This window comes from Hyaena hyaena, unplaced genomic scaffold, assembly GCF_003009895.1.
Source record: "Hyaena hyaena isolate Hyena2069 unplaced genomic scaffold, ASM300989v1 scaffold_30, whole genome shotgun sequence".
NCBI lineage: Eukaryota > Metazoa > Chordata > Mammalia > Carnivora > Hyaenidae > Hyaena > Hyaena hyaena.
In genome coordinates, this window is record NW_024080662.1 from 1,536,103 (window position 1) to 1,555,860 (window position 19,758).

At 53.7% G+C, this 19,758-nt stretch overlaps 1 protein-coding gene across 1 annotated transcript; it reads right to left on the reverse strand.

Annotated features, from left to right (window-relative positions):
* Positions 1-135: 135 nt before the first annotated feature.
* Positions 136-14,382, reverse strand: P4HTM (prolyl 4-hydroxylase, transmembrane). Its single transcript, XM_039228198.1, has 9 exons — positions 14,025-14,382; positions 13,741-13,822; positions 5,457-5,647; positions 4,519-4,615; positions 2,936-3,098; positions 2,201-2,386; positions 1,391-1,481; positions 1,063-1,186; positions 136-567 (listed from the first exon to the last, which is right to left on the reverse strand). The coding sequence occupies exons 1-9, from the start codon at positions 14,361-14,363 to the stop codon at positions 347-349; spliced, it is 1,494 nt and encodes a 497-aa protein (XP_039084129.1). The 5' UTR covers positions 14,364-14,382; the 3' UTR covers positions 136-346.
* Positions 14,383-19,758: the final 5,376 nt, after the last annotated feature.

Below are 19,758 nucleotides of genomic sequence, written 5' to 3' on the forward strand. Positions count from 1 at the left end.
CCAGCCCGTCATTGGCGAGGCCGCTCTTGCCCCTCCCCCTGGTGTGACGCTCGCGGAACGCTGCGGCGAGCTCGTAATGGTCCAATCTACCTCCTCCTCCGCCGACCCGACCGGCTGCTTCTGGGGCCCAGCGGCTCAAAGCCGTGTGGTTTTATTTTAGGGGGTAGCTTGGGTCTGTACACAATAAATAACATGAATGTAGGAACTGTGCCCTAATCGCGGCTGGAGGCAGGAATGGGGCAAAACATCAGCCAGGCTTTTGGCCTGCATCTGGACAGGGGAAAGGCGGGTCCCTGACCTCAGGCTGCGGACAGCCTGTGGCTGGGGGCTGGGGCCAACACTCCCCTCAGAGTTCCACACGTGCGTCGCGGTAGGCCCGATCCAGGGCCCACTCCGGCTGCGAGTCAGTGCCACCTTCGCGGGCCAGGCGCGCCATCTCCTGCTGGAACAGGGCCTGCCGCGCCCGGCTGGGGTCCACATTGATCCAGTTGTTGGCGATCCACTTAGTGCCACGTGTGACTAGACAGCCCCCGTGCAGCGAGTAGTCATCCACGTCGCCCACCCAACCTAGGAGAGGTGGATGGGTGTGAGCAAGGAAGGCGACCGAAGGGTCTCTAGGCTGAGCTTACCTGAGCTTGACTTTGTACAGGACAAGGGCATGGCGAGGGTGGGCCTAGCTGTGCACATCTTAGGTGACAAAGTCTGGCCCCGGGGACTCAGCATCTCTCTCCAGCCAATGCCTTGACAACACCACTAGTCTTCTGAAACCAGCTTTCTTGCTGCCAGGCTTGTCCACAGCCTGGGTTGGTGACAGACCTGTGTCCCCGGCCCCAGTGAGCTGGAAGGCTGGAGCATCAGGGAATCAATCATGGAGGTCGAGATAACCTAGGAGGCTGCATAGGTGCAGGCCACTGAAGTCACTGAGGATGATCTTTGGGAGGCACTTGGGGCAGAAAACCATTTGTAAGGGTACTACTAGAAAAGTCCCACCAGGGTGGCAGTCTGGGCTGGATAAAGGGAAGTTTCTTTCAAGGCACACTTGGCCTGGCCACAGGCCCTCACCTTGCCCATCAGGCAGGTAGTTGTACCAGAAGACTGCTGTGCCCTGCCGGGGCTTGACCCGCAGGTTCCCCTTGTCACAATGCCTCCGAGTGTCACGGAGATCAACGTCATCCTGAATCAGACTCTGTGGACAGCAGGATGGTAAGGTTTTCAAACTTGCCCCCACTCCCACAAGCCAAGGCCAGGCAGCCAAAAGTGGCCAGAGGGAAATCAGTCAGATGTGCCCAGGGGATCACTTGGGCCCCTCATCCCAGGTCTGGAAGGGTATATACTATGATTGCCCAAGAACCTGCCATCCCACCAGAGTAACAGCCTGGTTGGCCCTTACCATTTCATCGTAGGTTCTGTTGTCTGCTACGGGGAAGACAGTCTCGCCCCCACCGGTGACGTTGTTCAAATAAAACAGCACTGTCATGTAGCTGTAAGGCAGGGGGCCCGTTGAGCAGGTCCCCAGCTGTGGGCACTCCCAGGAGCTTACCTGTGGGCAGGATAAGCTGCCCAGGTTCCCAAGGGCCAGAGGGGCAGGCTGGGATCAGTGACAACACTGCAGGTCAGTGCCAAGATGTCCCTAGCCTGTTACTCCTCCCACAAACCGTCTCTTTCTGTGTGTCTCAATGTTTTGTGAGGCCAAGATCACAGGTGCACTTAGCGAAATTACGTGGCTGGCTGGGAAAGGTCGGCTAGCAGAAGCAGCATGACCATGCAGAAGGGCTGGTAGGGAGTAGAAGGGGCTGGCCCAGAGCAGCCACATGAAGAGAAGAGACCTGCCTCCCTGCCTTAGCAGGGAAGGACAGAGCTTCAAAGGGAGAAGCTGACGCCTCCAGCAATGGAGGCAGAATCAAGCCCCACGGATGGGGGTTAAAAAAAAAAAAAGCTGAAGACCCAGCCTTGCCCCTTATCTCAGAGTTCTGGGGGAAAGTTTCAGTGTCTGTGCATACCTTAGTCTGGCCACTGAGACAAGATGGCCACCCCTTTCTTGCCACTTGATAAACAAACTAGGGTAAGAGATGGGGTATCCCCAACCAGGATGCCCCCATGCTCTCCTGGCCCTGGGGACATGCCCATAGGGCAGGACTGTTAATGTTACGGGAATGCCTGGTCTGGGAGTTGGAGGCCACCCCAGGAAGGAGGTACTTGCCGGCAGGAGGTCTCGAAGGGTACAGACTCATTGGCTACCAACTTGGTATGGGAGCAGATGGTCTCTGGGTACACAGGCCCGCTGTCCACATGGGCATGGTAGTGGCCTCCCTCGCCATACCGTACAACCTGCAGCGGCTCGCTGAGCTCCACGATCTCAGGTGACAGGCGGGTGAGGCGTAGCACCCTGGTAGGCAGTAGGAATTTGGCTGGGCAGTCTCATGCAAGGCAGCACCCTGAAGGAGCTGGACCCCCGGCCCACCACAAGCTCTGCCCCTGCCCACCTCCCTGGAAGCCCCTGAGGCCACCCCAGACTGGCCCTGTAAGAGCAGGAAGGGGTTACTCATGAGCTCTTCTCCCTGGATGCCAGAGACCTCACTAGGTGAGAAAGATGAGATTTCCACTAATTGAGGGGGAGGGGCCCACTCCCTCCAGGAAGGAGGTTCCTTATCTAAAACCCCTGGTTGCTCAGGGGCAGGGGGTCGTGTGGACGGTGATAAGATGTCATTTTTCTAATTAGCAAAAAACAAATACTCCAATCTATTTCTAATCCCACATGTCTATTGTTTGCCCACAATTAGGGTTAATTTGCCTTTGTTAATTGCCTGTCTTTTTAATGGGTCCTAATCCTGGTCTAAAGAATAGAACTTAATCCTGAGTTGGCTAATTACATCAGTCCTCTTGACCAAGGACTTCTGTGAGGGCCCCACACGGCTTTCTCCTGCTCGGTGCTCACCTCTGGCGGATGGCACGCATGACGTGATGGGCACCTTCACCCTGGTAGAGCCATGTGTGGTGGCTGTTCCGCACCAGCTCACTGGATGCTGCCTTGTGGCTCCTCATGTACTTGTGGAAGTCCCGAAGGTCCATGTCGGCGAATTCCTGCAGGCTCAGCACTCCTGCACAGGGCACCCACCATCAATGCCCCCCCGCCCAAGCCCATGTGAGGGAGGCCACAGTGGCAGGCTTTACCATCCTACCTACCCCTGGCCTCAGGCACTGAGGGACCCATGTGTACCTGTCCTCCAACCTGGACTATTGGGTAAGATGAACCTTCTGTCACATCAGGCCCTACAGGAAGACCTAGGGAAATTCATTTCCTCAGTTTAAACCCTGATTTGGTCCCCCAAAGGAAGAAGCCTAACCCCCACTAGATTGGCCAGAGCAGGGTGGCCAAAGGAAGCTTGAACCATATGACCAGGACCTTAGGCCAAGCACTGCCCTTGGATGGCCTCCAGCGTGGCTCTAAAGCACATGGTGGCTACCCTCTGGTTCTGTAGAGGGTGAAGATAGAGAGCAGTCAGTGATGGGTTCTGTCCAGGCCTACCATGCTGTAGAGTTTAAACTGGGGCTGGTCCCCAGGAGTTCCCTTATGACCTCAGGTCTCATCCTGAGTGGAAGATATCTGGCCAGTCCTGCCTGCTGAGTTACGAGAGTCTACCTCAACAACGAAAGCCATGCCACTCTCCCAAAGAACACTCTTTCCCTGTTCCTGCCCAACCCACAAAGCAGGAGATCCACCCTTTTGAGGTCCTGGAAGAGTAGCTGATGTCTGCTCCATGTAATCCTGGCTAACCTAAGGGAGAAACCTTCTACTGTTTGGCCTGATATCCCTGAGGGTAAGGAATACTCAAGGCCTATGGGCCTGTTACCAGCTCTGTACATAGGGACAGTAGCAGCATGATGCCCCTCCAGCCACAGGTCTTGGCCATATCCTTCACTCTGGGTTCACCAGCCACAGGGCCATTCTTCCAAGTCCTGTTTCACTGTTGTATATTCCCCATTCTGTCCAGAACTGAGGCATGTGAATGATGACTACACCTCAGAAATATCCTGGAGGTTATTACCAAACGGGGGTGGGGCACTTGCATGACAGCTCCCCTACCCAAACCACCCCCAGCAGTTAGCATGAGTCTAGGCAGGCAAGAGGAAAGCAAGCAAGATCTTAGTTAGACCAGAGAGGGTGGCTTCTGGGGAAGACCTCGTGCCTGGCTGGGGAGCAGAAGATAGAGCAGGGTGACCAGCCGAGCTCAAGCTGGTCTCACTGTCCTGCTTCTGCTGTGCCCACTCTGCCCTCTGCCAGCCAGCAAGCCTCCTTCTGTACCCTAGTCTCTGTTGAGGTCAAAAAGACCTCCAAGAACTGCTCTCTAGACTATCACCAAGGGAGTGGGATGACCCAGCCTACTGTCCAGGAGTGAGGGCAAGCCTGAATCCTCACCTCCTTATTTCTGGCTACTCTAGAAACTGGGTACAGTGGCCACCTGGCTGTGGGGCCAGGAGACTCACAAGAGACAGAACTGTGGCGAGGTATGGGCTCACCATCACCATCAGGGTCAGCCTTGATCGCAGAGTACATCTCCTGAATATTCTCTGGAGTCATCCACCGTCCATTTCCTAGGCGAGTCTGGGCCAGGACCTAAGGCACAAGATGGTCCCTCAGTGGAGTGGCCTCAATGATGGAGAGCCCCCAGAGCATAGACAGTCACCCAGTTCTTGCTTGTAAGGGTTAATGGTTGAAGTGATGGGGTATGGGTGAGGACACAGGACAGAGCCTGAGGTCCATGAGCTGAAAAGATGGTAGGCAGAAAGGCCCACAGGCATCTGGGGAGGAGGCCAGGAAGATAGTTAAGAGGCCTGCAGGCTATAGGCATTCCTGGCTCTGTTGAGACTGTGGCCTCCATTGGGAGCACCATCAGCTGGTTGGGGGCAGAGTGAAGGACAGGACTGTATCCCACTCAGATACCCCAGGTGAGGTGGGGAGGCCAAGGCCTGAGTGCAAACACGAAAGAGACACCAAGGGGAGGGTTGGCCAGAGCAAAAGCACTAGGCTTATCAAAGAAGACCAGGCTCTGTGTAGGCAAGGGACCACAGACCCTGTCTAGACTTCTGTCAGAAGCTGGTGTGAGGAGCATGTAAAAGAGAGATGCAGACTTCTGGCTACCTCAGAGCCACCACCCCTCCATCATGGGTTCTGTGGGGCCCCTAGCCGTGGCAGCAAGGAATCCAGACCATAGATGGCACAGCACCCAGGAACTGTGGCAATAAATGTCATCACCCCCAGGGGGATTCTTCTGCTATCTTCTGGGGTTCCCAGGGCATCCAGGGGCTCTCCAGGGAAGAAAGGGGCCTCTGGAACTGAGCATGCCCAGGCTGATGTGAGGTGGCACCTGACTCTCAGGGCCAAGGCTGAGCAGGCACCAGAAAGACAATTCTGGGCACTCCCACCCTGTGCCTATACCAGGCCCCAGGATCCCAACCTCACGGAGCTGCAGGCGACCGTCATGGTTCTGGTCCAGCAGCCGGAAGAGGTCCAGCTGGCTGACCTGCATTGTGCCCATTGCCTCCTCGTATTCTTCAGTGGGCAGAATCTGGCTGCGCTGTAGCCCCTTCATCTGGGCCAGGTGGATGATGAGCCGACATTCCTCATCACTCAGGAAGCCAGGAATTTCTGCCAGGAGAGGAGGTGGGTGAGGCCAAGGGCTGAGACCAGGCACTGATGCAACCACTACCTTCTCTGCAGAATTCCTAGGGTCCTCTCTGTCCCCTGGTGGTCACCACATCAGGACTTCACATGCCCCTTTACCTCTACTCTGGACTTCAACCTCAAGATTGAGTTGTCCTGCAAAGGTTGGCCAGCATTTGGAATGTAGGGCTTGTCTTTTTGATGCTGAGCGCACAAATGTCCCAGACGTGTCTTGGGAAGCTTGCCAGAGCTAAGCTGGCTAGGGATTAACCCACCTTGGGGAGGGACCGAAGGCCAGAGGGTTGACCTCCACTTATTTGGCATATATTTAAAAGTGGATGATGGTGGCTAGGTTTTGCTTTCAATTTTGCTTTTCAGAATTGCTCAAATAAAAACAAAGTGTAAAACATTCAGTGCTGTAGGCTAGTCCTTGCCCTCTGTTCTACACAAGTCATCTGCCCAGGGCTGAGATGCTGGCACATCAGTGAGTAGGGGGAGGGAGGGTGTCACTCAGGTTTTTGACAGATGCTCTGAGATGTCCTGGGTGTCCTTTGCTTTGGGAACAAGTGTACACTGAATGTCTCTAAGCCTGAGTAAAACACAGTCAGGCCCGGGGCTTGGCTCCAGTGGCTGGATGCCATCACACCAGCCCCACAAGCAGCTTAGTTGAACTGGAAAGTGAGCCTCACACCTGGGGATCCCATATCCCAATGTCCCCACACACTCTGCGGAGCATGGGCCCTGCTTCATTCTCTCATTCCTGGAAAAGAGGACTTCCTTAGATGGGGAACAAGAGGCCCATAGAGGAACCTATTGGAGGCAGGGCCACACCGCCACAGTCACCCCCTCAGAACTGCAGTGTGGTCTACTACTTCTTTGGGTTATATTCCCAGCATGAAGTTCCAGTCATTGCCAAGAATGGAAATGGCTGCTCAGAGCCAGGGACTGGAATGGTTTTTCATGGTTATCACAGCAGATTACATTTAGGTGGTATAGACTCTTGTGTCCTGTCCTAGTCACATCATCAACTCCTTAATCCCTATACTCATCCTAGAAAAGAGGTCCCCATCAGTTTGCCTTCTTATCCATGAGGCAGGGCAGCGACAGAGACATCGGTGACTTGGTCAGGGCCACTCAGGCTATTGCACTCCAGAGTCCATGCTCACGACCACATTCAGCTTCCATGGGTAGGTGACCCAGATGTGATGATACTGAGGGCAGGACAAAGGCCCCCCACTCTGGCCTGCTTGACCCTTCAACCCGGTAAAACCAGAAAGGGTTTAAGCCATCCACTGGGGGAGGTGGGGGTAGCACTGGACAATGAATTAGACCAAAAAGCTAATCAACAGTCATCTCCTGATAATTTAAAAAATAAACAAGAAAAGTAAACCAGAAAAAGAAAAGAAAACACAGGCCCAGGTTTCTTCAGTTTATTAAGTGCTGGTAATCCGCAGACCCAAAGGAGATGCCACCAATCTCTACAGTCCCCTGCAGTGTGCTAATCAAATGCAAATGGCTCAGGCCAGCACACTGGGGCCTTAGCAGATGGGTCCCAGCACCTGGGATACTGCACACATACTGGCTCCTGGGGTGTGCATGCAGCCCTATAAAGCCCTCAACCTCAGCTCATTGAGACCAAGGCAGACAAAGCAGGTGATGGATCAAAGGCTGTGGATACTCATGGCACTGGTGGTGCTGTGGGGTGACAGCGGGGCAGGGGCTCCCTGGGGCCCCACAAGGTGCATGCCCATTCCCCAAGCCATGGCACTGTGCCACAACATTGGCTACACAGAGATGCAGCTGCCCAACTTGCTGGATCATGACACAGCAGCTGAGGCCATCCAGCAGTCAGTCAGCTGGTTGCCCCTGCTGGCCAGGGAGTGCCATCCTGATGCCTGCCTCTTCCTCTGCTCTCTCTTTGCCCCTGTGTGCCTCGACAGGTAGGGCAGGGGCTCCTAGGTGAGCGGGGGGGGGGGGGGGCTTTCCTCTACCAGGGCCTGTTCACTAACCATTGCTGTGTACCTATCAGTGCTGGGTGCTGGCAGGGGTGGGGAGGGGAATGAAGATGAAGGATTCTTTTGTCAGGGTGTTCCTGGCACAGGGGAGCAGGTGCCCATGGGACAGAGGAGACATAGGTAGGGGACCATCAATGGTGAGCACCTCTGGACCCATGAATCATCAAGAGCTCTTGAACGTCAACAAGGTATGACAAGTGGGTAGGCTCTTTCAGCTGGGGGGTAGCTGAGGCAGCAGAAGCCCCTCTCCAGTGAGGTGTGTAAACTCTGCCCAAGATATCCCATCAAGAGATGGAGCCAGGTCTCATATGGGGGCCTTTTCTCCCAGAGATGGCAAGGCTGATTCCTCTTCCCCAGCCTAACCTACCCAGTGAATAACAGCTCCCTCAGTTCCTTCTTTGCAGAGTGAGGGACCTTCTCAGAGCCTCAGGCTGACCATGCCAGTAGCAGCAAGAATGAGCTCTTTCAGAATCCAAAGATCTGATTGGGCCTCTGCGCTCTTTGCCAACCCCAGCCTTGACCAGAAGCTGCAGTCCTCTGCAGGCCTTTCAGGACAAGAGGGAGGGCTCTGCTTTCTCCTTCCAAAATGCGGAGTGAAGGCCCAGAGTGCAGGGCCCTTCGCATACACCCCTCTCCCTGGCACTGGACTTCGCCACAGCTCGAGGGGGAGGTGCGCTGGAAAGCTGGATAGCGGCCAGAGCCATGCGAAGACGGTAGGGGGTGTAGGACCAAAGCGCTGGGAGGGGGTGCAGCTGACACTGTTGCCAGGTGACCAGGTGTCGTTGCCCAGCAACCGCCGAGTCACTGGCTGTGCCTCTGCACAGAGATGGGCCAGGAGCCCCAGCGCAGGGATGAGGAAGTCATGAGCGCCCCGCCACCCAATGCTTCCCCCCACCTCTGCAGGGTCATATACCCGTGCCGCAGCCTGTGTGAGGCGGTGCAGGCCAGCTGTGCGCCCATCATGGCCTGCTACGGATACCCCTGGCCCGCCATCCTGCACTGCGGCCGCTTCCCCACCGGGAACGGCCTCTGCGTCGCAGCTGTCTCCAATGGCTCCCGCCTGGGCCGCGCATGTGAGTCCCCGCACCGCCCCCAGGCCATGTCCACCGGCAGCGCCCCACCCTTCCAAGCCGCTCCCCGCAGGGCCAGGTACACGGGTCTTTCGGATAGGGAAGACAAGGGACCGGCCACAACAGCAGGTCTCAGAAAGGGTGAAGATCGAGGGGCCCGTGGGAGGGCTCCCCCACCCCGCGCTGACGGCCCTTCCCCCACTCTCGGCCGGTGGAGCCTCACTCAGCCCCTCCCCCCAGTGCCGCGTGCAGCTGCAGGGACTGCGAGTTGCAGGACGCCCGCTCGTCCAGCGAGGTTCTGGACGCGCTCTGTGCCAGCGATTTTGGTGAGCCTAGCTCTAGCGTCCAGCACCCCTGACACCCACCTTATATTCTGCCTCCATCCCAGCTTCCAGCTTGGGGTAAGACAGATGAAAGAGGGGACACTCGAATGCTATACCTGGCTAAAGCTACAAAATAAATGCCTTTAATAAGCATGGCATTGCTAAAACAACACCCCAAACAAATCTGCCTAAGAGAGTGGCTGCCAGGACTTTAGCCCTTCTCTAGGACCCTGATTAAGGGTAGAGTATCACAGGAGGGTGTGGTTCACCAAGGGGAGGGGGTGGGGTACTCCTAGAGGCTCTGCAGTCACCCTGCTCCTCTGGTCCCATTCAGCAGTGAAGGTCAGGCTCTTCCGATGCAATCGCTCATCCTTTGGCCTCTCAGACTGCGACCTGGACTCCCGCCTAGAGGTGCTGAAGGCAGGCCCACTGCCTGCTATGGAACTGGTGCCTACTCTGCGTCACTGGCTGCAGCTGGATGCCACGTGCATGCACAACCTCCTGCGAGGAAGGCATGCTGGGACCTATGTGCTAAGTGGGGAGGTGCAGGGACATCAGTTGCTGGTAACCACAGCCTATGCCTGGAGCCAAGGCCACAGAAATCTGCAGTTGGCTGTGCGCAGGTGGCACCATCACCAGTGCCCAGAATAGGGTTTAATGCAGGAAGAGCCTGGGACTTTGGAGGCACAGCCTCGGCAGCAGCCACACAAACCATGTCCTGCCCTGGCTGGACATACATAAAACCCTCTACCTGCTGCCCGTCGTGGATATTTACAGACCAGCATCTAGAGAAGCCCCAGGAACAGCCCAAGCAGGGCATAAACCCTTCTGTGGTCAAAGATAAGGGACCCCTTCCTGAGCTATAGTGCTCTGCCCAGACACAAAGAAGGCTGGTTCCCTGGCAGCTGTGTGTGCTGGGCAGGCAGGAGCACCTTTCTGTCCTTCCCAGGCCTGGGATGACAGCCTGGCCAATACCCACAAGCCCCAGCAGCCCAACCTATTTCAGGGCAGGTGTAAAGCCTCAGGCTATGCTCATTCTGGGCAGGATGCTGCTTGTCCAGCCCCACACAGACTGCCCCAAGCTGTAGGCCCGTATAAAAGCACAGGGCGTGGGGAGAGGTCCATGCAGAAAATTGCATTAAACTGCTTTACAAAGCTGAACTTATAGGCACACAAAAAGTTCTTCCCCTATTTCTGGGCCTTCAGTGTTTGTCAAGAGCACAGTGGTCTTAAGTAACTGCCTAATTGTTTTTTTGAGCTGACTTGGAAATCCTATGATAAAGCAGTCATGGTTTTTAAGATAAATTGTTTTGTGTACTGGTGTACATTACTCATTTACCTTAAATAGTAAGGAAGTGGGCTAAAGCTCTTGTTGGCCTTCTGAAAGTGCTCCCTGTTGCTCTTGAAAGGAGTGCTGAATGAGAGGGCACCTGCCGGGGTGGTGGGAAGTCACTCTGAGCAAGCAGACAGGTGCTGATCTGGCTGAGTGCCCAGTAAATCCCTCTAGCCAGCCAATAATGACCAGCAGTAGACACGACTCCAGCTGCTGGCTACACAGCCAGCACAAATCAGGCCTCCTCTGCACGCAGCTCATCTTTAGGGGCAGAGGCACGACTGACAAATAAATACAGAAAATAGTCTCCAATGATGCCAAGTGCTGAGAAGAAAACCAAGCAGGCTGATGTAAGAGTGTCTGGGAACCTCTTAAGATCAGTTTGAGGTTAAAGGAGGTATCTGAGGAGGGGATGTATGCATAGAGGCCCAATGGGGCTAAAGCCATCCTCTCTGTGGGAAGAGCTAGATCTGAGCCTTCTGGTAGTAAGCACAGCACATACAAAGGCCCCAAGGCAGCACGAGCCTGGGGACAGCAGTAAGTGGGGGGGCAGCAGGAGATGAGGGCACCAAGTGAAACTTAGAAGTAAATTGGGAATCTCGGAGACTTTTAAGGAAGGGGTGATGAGATCGATCTGCTCTTTAAACACAGAATGAGGGTGGGGTGGGATGGAAGGAGAAGTGAGCCACATGAAAGAAGGCAATGTCCCCAGAGAGATCACAATGACTCAAAACTGGGACACCTCCCTTCTGAACAGAACAGGATGAAGTCCTCAGCTGACTTCCAATGGTCCAAATCCTTGCAAAATGGCTACCACAGTCAAGTAGCTATTATGGCAAGAACTCAGGGTGGGGGCTTTGTGGCCCAGGTCCCATTTGCCCCATGTCTCTAGGGATAAGGGTGGGAAACAGGATATGTCTCCCAAAGGGAGAGACTGGCAGCTGCATGGGGTCTTCCCTGTGAAATGGTGGGGCTCCCTCCCATGGAGATAGAGGCTCTCTGGGGCAGAACCCAATCCCCTTGCCCCAGCTTACATTATGAACACGCACCCCTTGAGCCCTGGCATCTTGGGTCCCTGACGTTGAGGGTCACTGGTCTGGAGCCAAGAGCAGCAGGGCAGAGATGGCAGAACCCACAGCAGGCCCACTCTCCTAAGGCCCTCCTGCCTTTTTAGGGTGACAGTTGATGAACAAATAGGTAGGCACAGAAGACAGACACCGCTCCTTGAGGTGAGGCTTCCTTCTTTGGGTTCACCCAACACCATGTATTCAGGAACTCTCCCTCCTCTGACACCCTCTCCCCTGTGTTTTCCCTGCCTCACAAGTGGGCTTCCTGCAATCATTAATCTCTTCTTCACTTGGCTCACCTCGTTTCACCAAGGAGCAAGCTCCAAGACTTCCTGGGTAAAACCTGGCACACCTTCCACCAGCGGACTCAAAGGCAATGTAAGAGTCTGGGAGAAAATGGAGGCCACAGCTGGAGGTTCTTGCTACAGCCGTCCACTCTCCCAGCCATGCCCTTTGTGATTTGCGTATACACAGGCCCATCTGATGCTTAACCAGAATCAGCTGACCTGTTGTCAGATCTCTCCTGCTTCTTGCAGTTTATGGGGTTTGGGTTTCTTATTCTCAGCTTTGTAGGGCTCTGATGCAACAGCTGCATGTTAGGGTATGGTTATGGCCTCATGGCTCATCTGAATTAAGTGTATACACGTCCCAAGAAGGCTGATGGGAGACACTACAACCCCTTCAGATGTATCTGTTCACGGCAGTGTAGCAGTAAAAGGGTGAGTATTGTTCCCTTTGCCTGGATCACCCTTTCCTGACAGCTACTTAGCTTGATCCCATAGCTCCTACAGGTCTTTGCTTAAATATCTTTTGCAGGAAGGTCTACTTTGGCCACCCTATTAAGAGTTTCCTTCAAACCCCAGTTGAAATTCTGCCTTACTTGTCTGCAGTCGTGTATCACCGTCTGACATGCTATGTATACTTGTTTATTTACTGTCTCCATATTCAAATGTCAGCTTTAGAGGGTGTGTGTGTGTGTGTGTGTGTGTGTGTGTTGGGGATTTTTTCTTCCTATTTTGTTCAATGCTGTGTTCCCAGTACTTAAAACAGTGTTTGGCATAGACTTCAACGGTTATCCAGTAGTAATAATAACAGGAATTCTAGGCCCCTTCCCAGAACAGGACCCACCTAACCTACTTCCCCTCACACAGCATGCATGTGAAATCATTCTCATAGACCTTGGTATAATTCTCAACCAGGGCCCTCTGCCCCAGGGGTAATGGCATGTGCTCAGATGCTCTGCTTTGGTCCCCAACCCCCTCCTTAAAGCCCCTTACCCACACCATCCCACAGCCGGCAGGAATGGCCCCAGGTCTGCGGTGTGTCACTGAGACTGGGTACCTAGAGCTGGGTGGGCAAACCTATCCTGGGCAAGGTCATGGTTCTGGGGAACCCCACCGTGTTGACACTGGTGGTCTTTGAAGGGCTTCAGAATCTTCTCAGCCAGAATGTTGGCTTTAGAGTACAGGCTCTAGAGACAGGCTGCCTGGGTTCTAATCCTAGCTTCATCCCTGAACTAGCTGTATAAGTCTGGCCAAGCAATCACAGCTCTCTGTGCCTCATTTTCTCACCCAGTAACCTGAGGGTGGGATCCACACTGATCTCACAGAGGGGTTGTAAGAATGAAATAAAAGGATCACATGAAGCTAGCACATAACTAGAGCTCAAAAAATGTGAGCTTATGATGCTGCTTCCAAATGAGGTTACCCTGGAAGGTTTTGCCTGCTTACGGCTGAACACAACTCCATCCTAAGAACCCCAGAGTGCTGGCAGCTAAGGCTGGTGGTCCACTGGAGCAGGTTTAGAGGCACCTGTTTATCCACATTGGACAGCTTGCTTCCAATCAGCCCACAGGGCCCACTTTGGGAGTGAGAGTCTTTCTCAGCGGCCCTGAGATCAGCTAGGACGGGGTTATTAGTCTCTCTCACACTCCCCATTCTAGAATGTGACAGAATTAATGATGGCAGGGAGTGTACAAAGACAGTTTCAATGAAATGTTTAGACAATGGCCTCAGGGTCACATTGCCCAGACCTGTGTTGGAAGGATCACCTGCAGAGTAGGGGTCAGAGAGGGGAGTGTGGAAAGGTCACTCTGTACAACCCTGTTAAGGAGGTGGGGGCAGGTACTTCACTTTGGGAAACCTTTGGGTGGAAAAAGAGCTACTTTGAAGCAGCCATTTTCAAAACAGAAGTCACGTGGTCAAAACAAGCCTCCAGGCACCCTCGAACCGCAGCCCCTGGCCCTTCCCAGGAGCGCCCGGCGAACTTACCGAAGAGCAGCGGCTTGAGGCTGAGTGTTCGGATGAAGTGATCCCTGTCGGCGACCAACTGGACTTTACGTTCGTGCCCCACCTAAGGGAAAGGGGCACTGCGGGAAGCTCGATCCCCAGGCCGCACCGCCCGAGGAAAGTATAGGCGCCCGGGACCCCGAGCACGACGAGCGGGTTTCGCGCGGGGCAGACGCAGGGAGCAGCGTGGAGGTCGTGGGCTGGGTGGCGGCTGTCACGCGCCCGGCCGTGCAGGGCCTGGAGCGCAGCGAGGCGGGGGTCCTCACCTTGATGCCCTCCAGCCGGGTGAGGGGACCCAGGGTTGGCGCGGGCCCGGGGCCCTGGGAGCGGCGCTGGGGTCCGGGGTCGCTGCTCTCGTCGCCGTTGCTGTAGTGCACGAATAGCAGCAGCGCAAGCACGTTGCCCAGGTACAGGTGCACGAACACCATCAGCACCAGGAAGTAGGCGCGCGAGCAGATGCCGCGGGGCTTGCACAGCGGCCGGACCGGCGCGTCCTCGCAGTCGTCCAGCCCGGCCGCGGCCCCGGCCCGCTCCGGTTCAGACGGCACCCACTTAGGACTAGCGGCCTCCGGCCTCGGGGCCGCCGCCGCCGCTACCGCCGCCATGGCGCCCAGGTCGCGCGCACGCCCAGGGGAGGGGCCTTGGGGATGCCTGCGCCGTGCCGCGTCGTCTCCCGGACAACCGCCGCGGAGCCCGCGCGCGCCGCGGTGTCTAGGAGACGGTGCCCTGGGATGCTGCAGCTCTGCCTCCCTGAGCCGCGGTCAGTCTCCCTTGCTCCCTGGACCCGGTCCACCCTGGAGTTTCTCTTCCCCGGCTGGATTATTGTCAGGAGGAGATGCACATTACCCAGGGTAGAAGCCGATTCCTCCCCCCCCCCTCCCCGTGTAGATGCAGATAAGAGCAACACTGTTAAAGGAAAACCCATTAGAAATTTTCCGCCCCCTGGTTAAGATGCACTTCCCCTTTTCTGGAATTGTATGGTCTGCGTTTTCTCATTCCGGGGAGTAGGGTGGCAGCAAGGAGACACTGCCAAAAGATGACTCAATAATGCGGCGGTTTGGGGGCGCCAAGGAGGCCGATGACTGTGCATGTGATGGTGTAGGATCCTCGCCAGCGCAGGAGGCCAAGAACGCCTTGGAGGTCCGCTTTGAGGTCAGTCTGTACCTTACAGAGAAACATACAGCAGTAAGGGCTTAAGAAGCTGCCCGATGATGGGGTGCCTAGGTGGCTCAGTGGCTTAAGTGGCTGACTCCTGATTTCGGCTCAGGTCATGATCTCATGGTTGGTGGGATTGCATGGACCCCTGCATTGGGCTCTGCCCCGACAGGAAGCCTGCTTGGGATTCTCTCTCTGCCCCTCCCCGACGCGTGCCTGCTCTTTCTCTAAATAAATGACCTTAAAAAAAAGTTGCGTGATGTTACATACACGCATAGACTGTGGAATCCGGTCTGGAGTGGTCAGAGAGGGCTTCTGAAGAAGTCCTGACAGTAGGAAGCTCAAACCCCTAAAAGTAAGTCCTCTGCAGGAATGCAAGCAGGTACTCAGATGCACAGGAACATTTCTTGCCTCAAAGCTGGCATAGGTGAAGAGGGAGAAAGGGACTTTCTATAACTGAGACATCACCACCTCAGAGAAAGATTAAACTCAGATTATCACCAGGTATGGAGGTGGGACGACACCAGTGGCCAAGTGCCAAAGCCTGGGCATTTTCATGCTCCCTGCTCTTCTAGGACTGGGTTATTCTCAGGAAGAGATGCACATGTCCCAGGACAGAAGCCAAGGCATGCAGGAGCGCCTGGGTGGCTCAGTCGGTTAGGCGCCCAACTTGGGCACAGGTCATGATCTCACGGTTGGTTGGTTCGAGCCCCGCGTCAAGCTGTGCAGACAGCTAGCTCAGAGCCTGGAGCCTGCTTCAGATTCTGTGTCTCCCTCTCTCTCTGACCCTCCCCTGCTCACTTGCTCTCTCTCTCAGAAATAAATTTTAAAAATTAAAAAAAAAAAGCCAAGACATGCAGACAAGACTAGCACCACTGAGGCAAGTCCTACTAGTGTTTTCTCTCTACCCTATTAATGTGCCCCTCTCCCTCCTATTTCCTTCTAGAAAAGTGGAGTCTACATTTCCTTTTCTCTCCAGTAGAGCGGGCCAAGGGCTTGAGTGGCAGGTCCACCTCATTCTGTTTTACACACAATGAGAGATTTCACCAGTGCTCAAGCACAGAAGTGCATCTCATCCAGCTACCCTCAGGGATGATTTTGTCAATGTCCTTAGGATACTACAGAGAAACACTGCTCAACCAAAGGAGACATTCTGGACATTTCTAAAGGGGGAAGAGGGCCAGGTAGTAATGGGAACTGTTATGGTTTAATGGCTCAGCCAAAGTTGGGATACTGACCAAAAACCACCACTGGTCAGCATCCTGCTTCAGATGGAGTGGGAACTGAGCTCCGTGGGTAGACAGGCAGGCAGGCCTGGACTCCCTGTGCATGAGGTGAAGACAGAGGCAGCGAGGGCCTGGCCCCTGCTTCCTGAAACGAATTCTAAAAATAAATAAATAAGTACAAGAATGGCCACAACTGTTTCTGATTCAAAAGAAAGAAAGCTCTATTACCAACTTCAAAGTGTCCAAATTTCCTGCAACTTGTCTTTATTCGGCTCCAATTAGGTCAGTCAGAAGTCTCTCAACTTGCAGGTACACAGGACAATTGAAACAAAATTTCCCCCAAACTGTATTAATCTCCTAAATTCTTCAACGTGAAAAACAACCGAGTCAGTTGTACCAGGATGTCATTATTTTCTGGTACCCATGAATGAATGTTGAGACCATTTTCTCTTTAGCCTTTTAATACCTCTAATTAGATCACCTCAAAATCCTCATATTGCTTAAACTGTTTTTCTGAACCATTCTCCATATTCCTGTCTCATGTACCAAGTGCGTTAACACCCACTGCCATGCATAGCTCCTTCTCTAACTCATCACCAGACAACAGAAGGCAAGCAAGCCTGTCAGGGCTCAGTGGAAGGGTGTAGGAGGGGATGCTCATTGCGTATTTCTGCTCCACCTGCTGTTGGTTGTGGGAATTTCACAACCACTACATTAACTTTATGGCCTTTTAAAATTTATGACCCTTTTGCCACCAAAGGGCCATAAGGTTTTTGTTTTTCTTCCTTCCTCCCTCCTTCCTCTTCTCTCTCCCTTTCCCTTCTTCCTCCTCCCCTCCTTTTTAATGTTTTATTTTTTGAGAAAGTGGGGGAGGGGCAGAGAGAGATGGAAACAGAATCTGAAGCAGGTTCCAGGCTCTGAGCTGCCAGGACAGAGCCTGATGTGGGGATTGAACCCAAGAGCTGTGAAATTATGACCTGAGCCGAAGTCTGATGCTTAACCAACCAAGTGACCTAGATGCCCCTCTTTTTTTTAAAGTAGACTCCACACCTAATGTGGGGCTTGAACTCATGACCCTGAGATAAGCATCTCATGCCCTACAGACTGAGCTAGCCAGGTGCCCCATTTTAAAATGTATTATTTTTAAAAGGACCATAAGGTTTTTCACTGCTCAGGCTGGCTCACCTTAAGAGGATGGATGTCCCACCTCAACCGCTGATAGTCAAATCTGGGCCTTACACTGAGCTGTGTTCTAATCTGTATTACAAAGATTGGACTTTAATTTTTTAAGTTTTTAACAGCAGACATATTTTTTTAATTTAATAGGAGTGGTAACCTTGAGCAAATTCACATTCTCAACAACTCTGTGATGTGTACTGTGACAGCAACTACCTCACAGGGCTGATGTGAGGACTAAATGGGTTATGTGCTCAATCACCATTAGTCTGTCTTGTGGGGACAGAAATTGACCTAACAAGCCAAGGCCAATAGCTGTGTCCTCAGTACAAAAAACAGGGCCAGTACAGAGACAATGCTGATTGCTGCGTGAACCCCTGGAGACTTATGTGGAAAAGTGTTATGTTCTCTTGTTCTCTTTTAAGATCTCCAGTAGTATAGTGACCAATTCCATCTGTGTCTCCCATGTTCTGGAGGCTCGGAGGGTAGAACCAATGGATCTTTTGCACACCATGGTACTCCCAGTGCCGTGCATGGGGCCCAGGGATGAGCAGCTGTGGAGTTCAGACAGGCAGGGTCTAGGGCCTCCCTGGCCTTGCCTGCCCTCTGCATGCTGCCCACAGCTTTGAAGCCGTCACCCCGAGCTATCACCGAAGTTGCTGCCACTCTTCCCACCACAGGCGTGGACCCACTCGATCAGAACCCAAACTCCATTTCCTGTCCTCAATCCTTGGGATTAAACTCTGCACACTGGGTTTCTGTCTAGAGTCCTCTCTTTGTAACCCCATAGCTCCTGTGAAGCCATAAGCCCCCTGCCATACTGTGTAACCCTAGGCTTCCACATCTGCTTTGCAGGGACCCAGGGGGGTCTTCTGGATGAGGGGCTCAGGGCCTCAGCAGAAGCTGGGGGCATTCCCACTGGCACTCTGCCACAATCCCAGGATCTGTGTGTGTGTGTGTGTGTGTGTGTGTGTGTATGACCTGGAACTCAGGGAGGGAGAAGAGAGCAAAATCTGCCACGATATTCCCCTTCCCTCTGGATGCCCTCTCCCCAGAAAGCCAGAGAAAGCAGAACAGAGGCCAGCGCGTTCTTCCCAGCTCTCTACAGGGAGCTGATCAACAGGCAGACATTCATTTGGTGCTCACTGGCCAGAATCCCCTGGGGTGTTGGCTCAGGTTACTTGGATCCTTGGAAGAAAGACCCTACACAGTTTTATAATCAGAAACTTTCAGTTTATTTTGAATAAACCACTCAACATTGAGCAGGTGACATTGCCTCAATTTTTTCTTTGAAGAAAACAAAGATATATTGTAAATTCATGAAAACACTGTGCCTTCCTTTATCTTCCATCCTTTGTAGAGCAGAAAAATTCTGCCTGATCTTTCCCATCTTCCTGATGATGTTAGCAAAGGACAGCTACTGGGGGCACAAAAGGAAGCTCTCCACAGGTCAAGGGCTGCGGGCTACAGTGTGGGCACAGAACCTCCTACAGCTCCAATGGTTGGGGCCACAGCTGGGTACAAGTGCACTACGTGGTAGCCGTGCAGTCCAAAAAATGCCCAGGGACGCCCAGGGTGTGACTTAAGGCGCAGAGCTGCAACGCGGGTCCTGTGCCATGGCGGTAACATGGAAAGGACTTGGTAGAGAGGTAAAGGCTCCAGACGGCCAGGATCTTCCATGTGTCAATGCAGCATTGACACTCACCCTTAGATCCTGCAAGCAGGCATGCTTCTCCTTCAGTGAGCTCCCCGCTGTTCCAATTCTGGGCTCATTTGCTGCCCTCCTACCCTGTTTGCCCACTCCACCCCACAGTCCCTCCCCTGCAGATGACAGGAAGAAACAACCTGGCAGGGAGAGAGGGAGCCTGTAGCCAGCTGTGTACTCCATGATCCCAAGAGTCATAGCTGTCTTCTATCTTCAAGAGTGATTCAGTTTACAGCCAACATGGTACCTGGGAAATTGCTGACCCAGGTGAAAATGTCTGAATATCAAAGAACTTCCAATATAATATTCACAGATCTCCCAAGCAACTCTCCTAGGAGGTTAAGGAGGCCCTGTGGAGTTTGGACAGCTCTGCCAGCCTCAGAGAGGAGGCAGTCAACAAAGCCACAGAAACCCCAGGAATCACAGATGTAACTTTTAAAAGGCCCATAGGACCAAGCTCAGGACAGGGAGGACACCAGGCAAACCACCTGTTCCTTTGCACTCAACTGTGCAAAAGCTGGCCTTCTCCCCTGGCCAGCCCTTCTAGCATCATAGCTGAGACCACAAACCAAGGACTCTCCTGGCCTCAGACTTCCAGACCCCAGAGATGGTGTCCTCCAACAGCTGGACCCAGGCAAGTGGGAGAGCATCCAACCCTCCAGAGCAGCCACAGAACACACTCCAGATAACATAAAAAACAAGGCTCCTGAGGCAGGAAGACCAGTGCCCTTGGGAGGG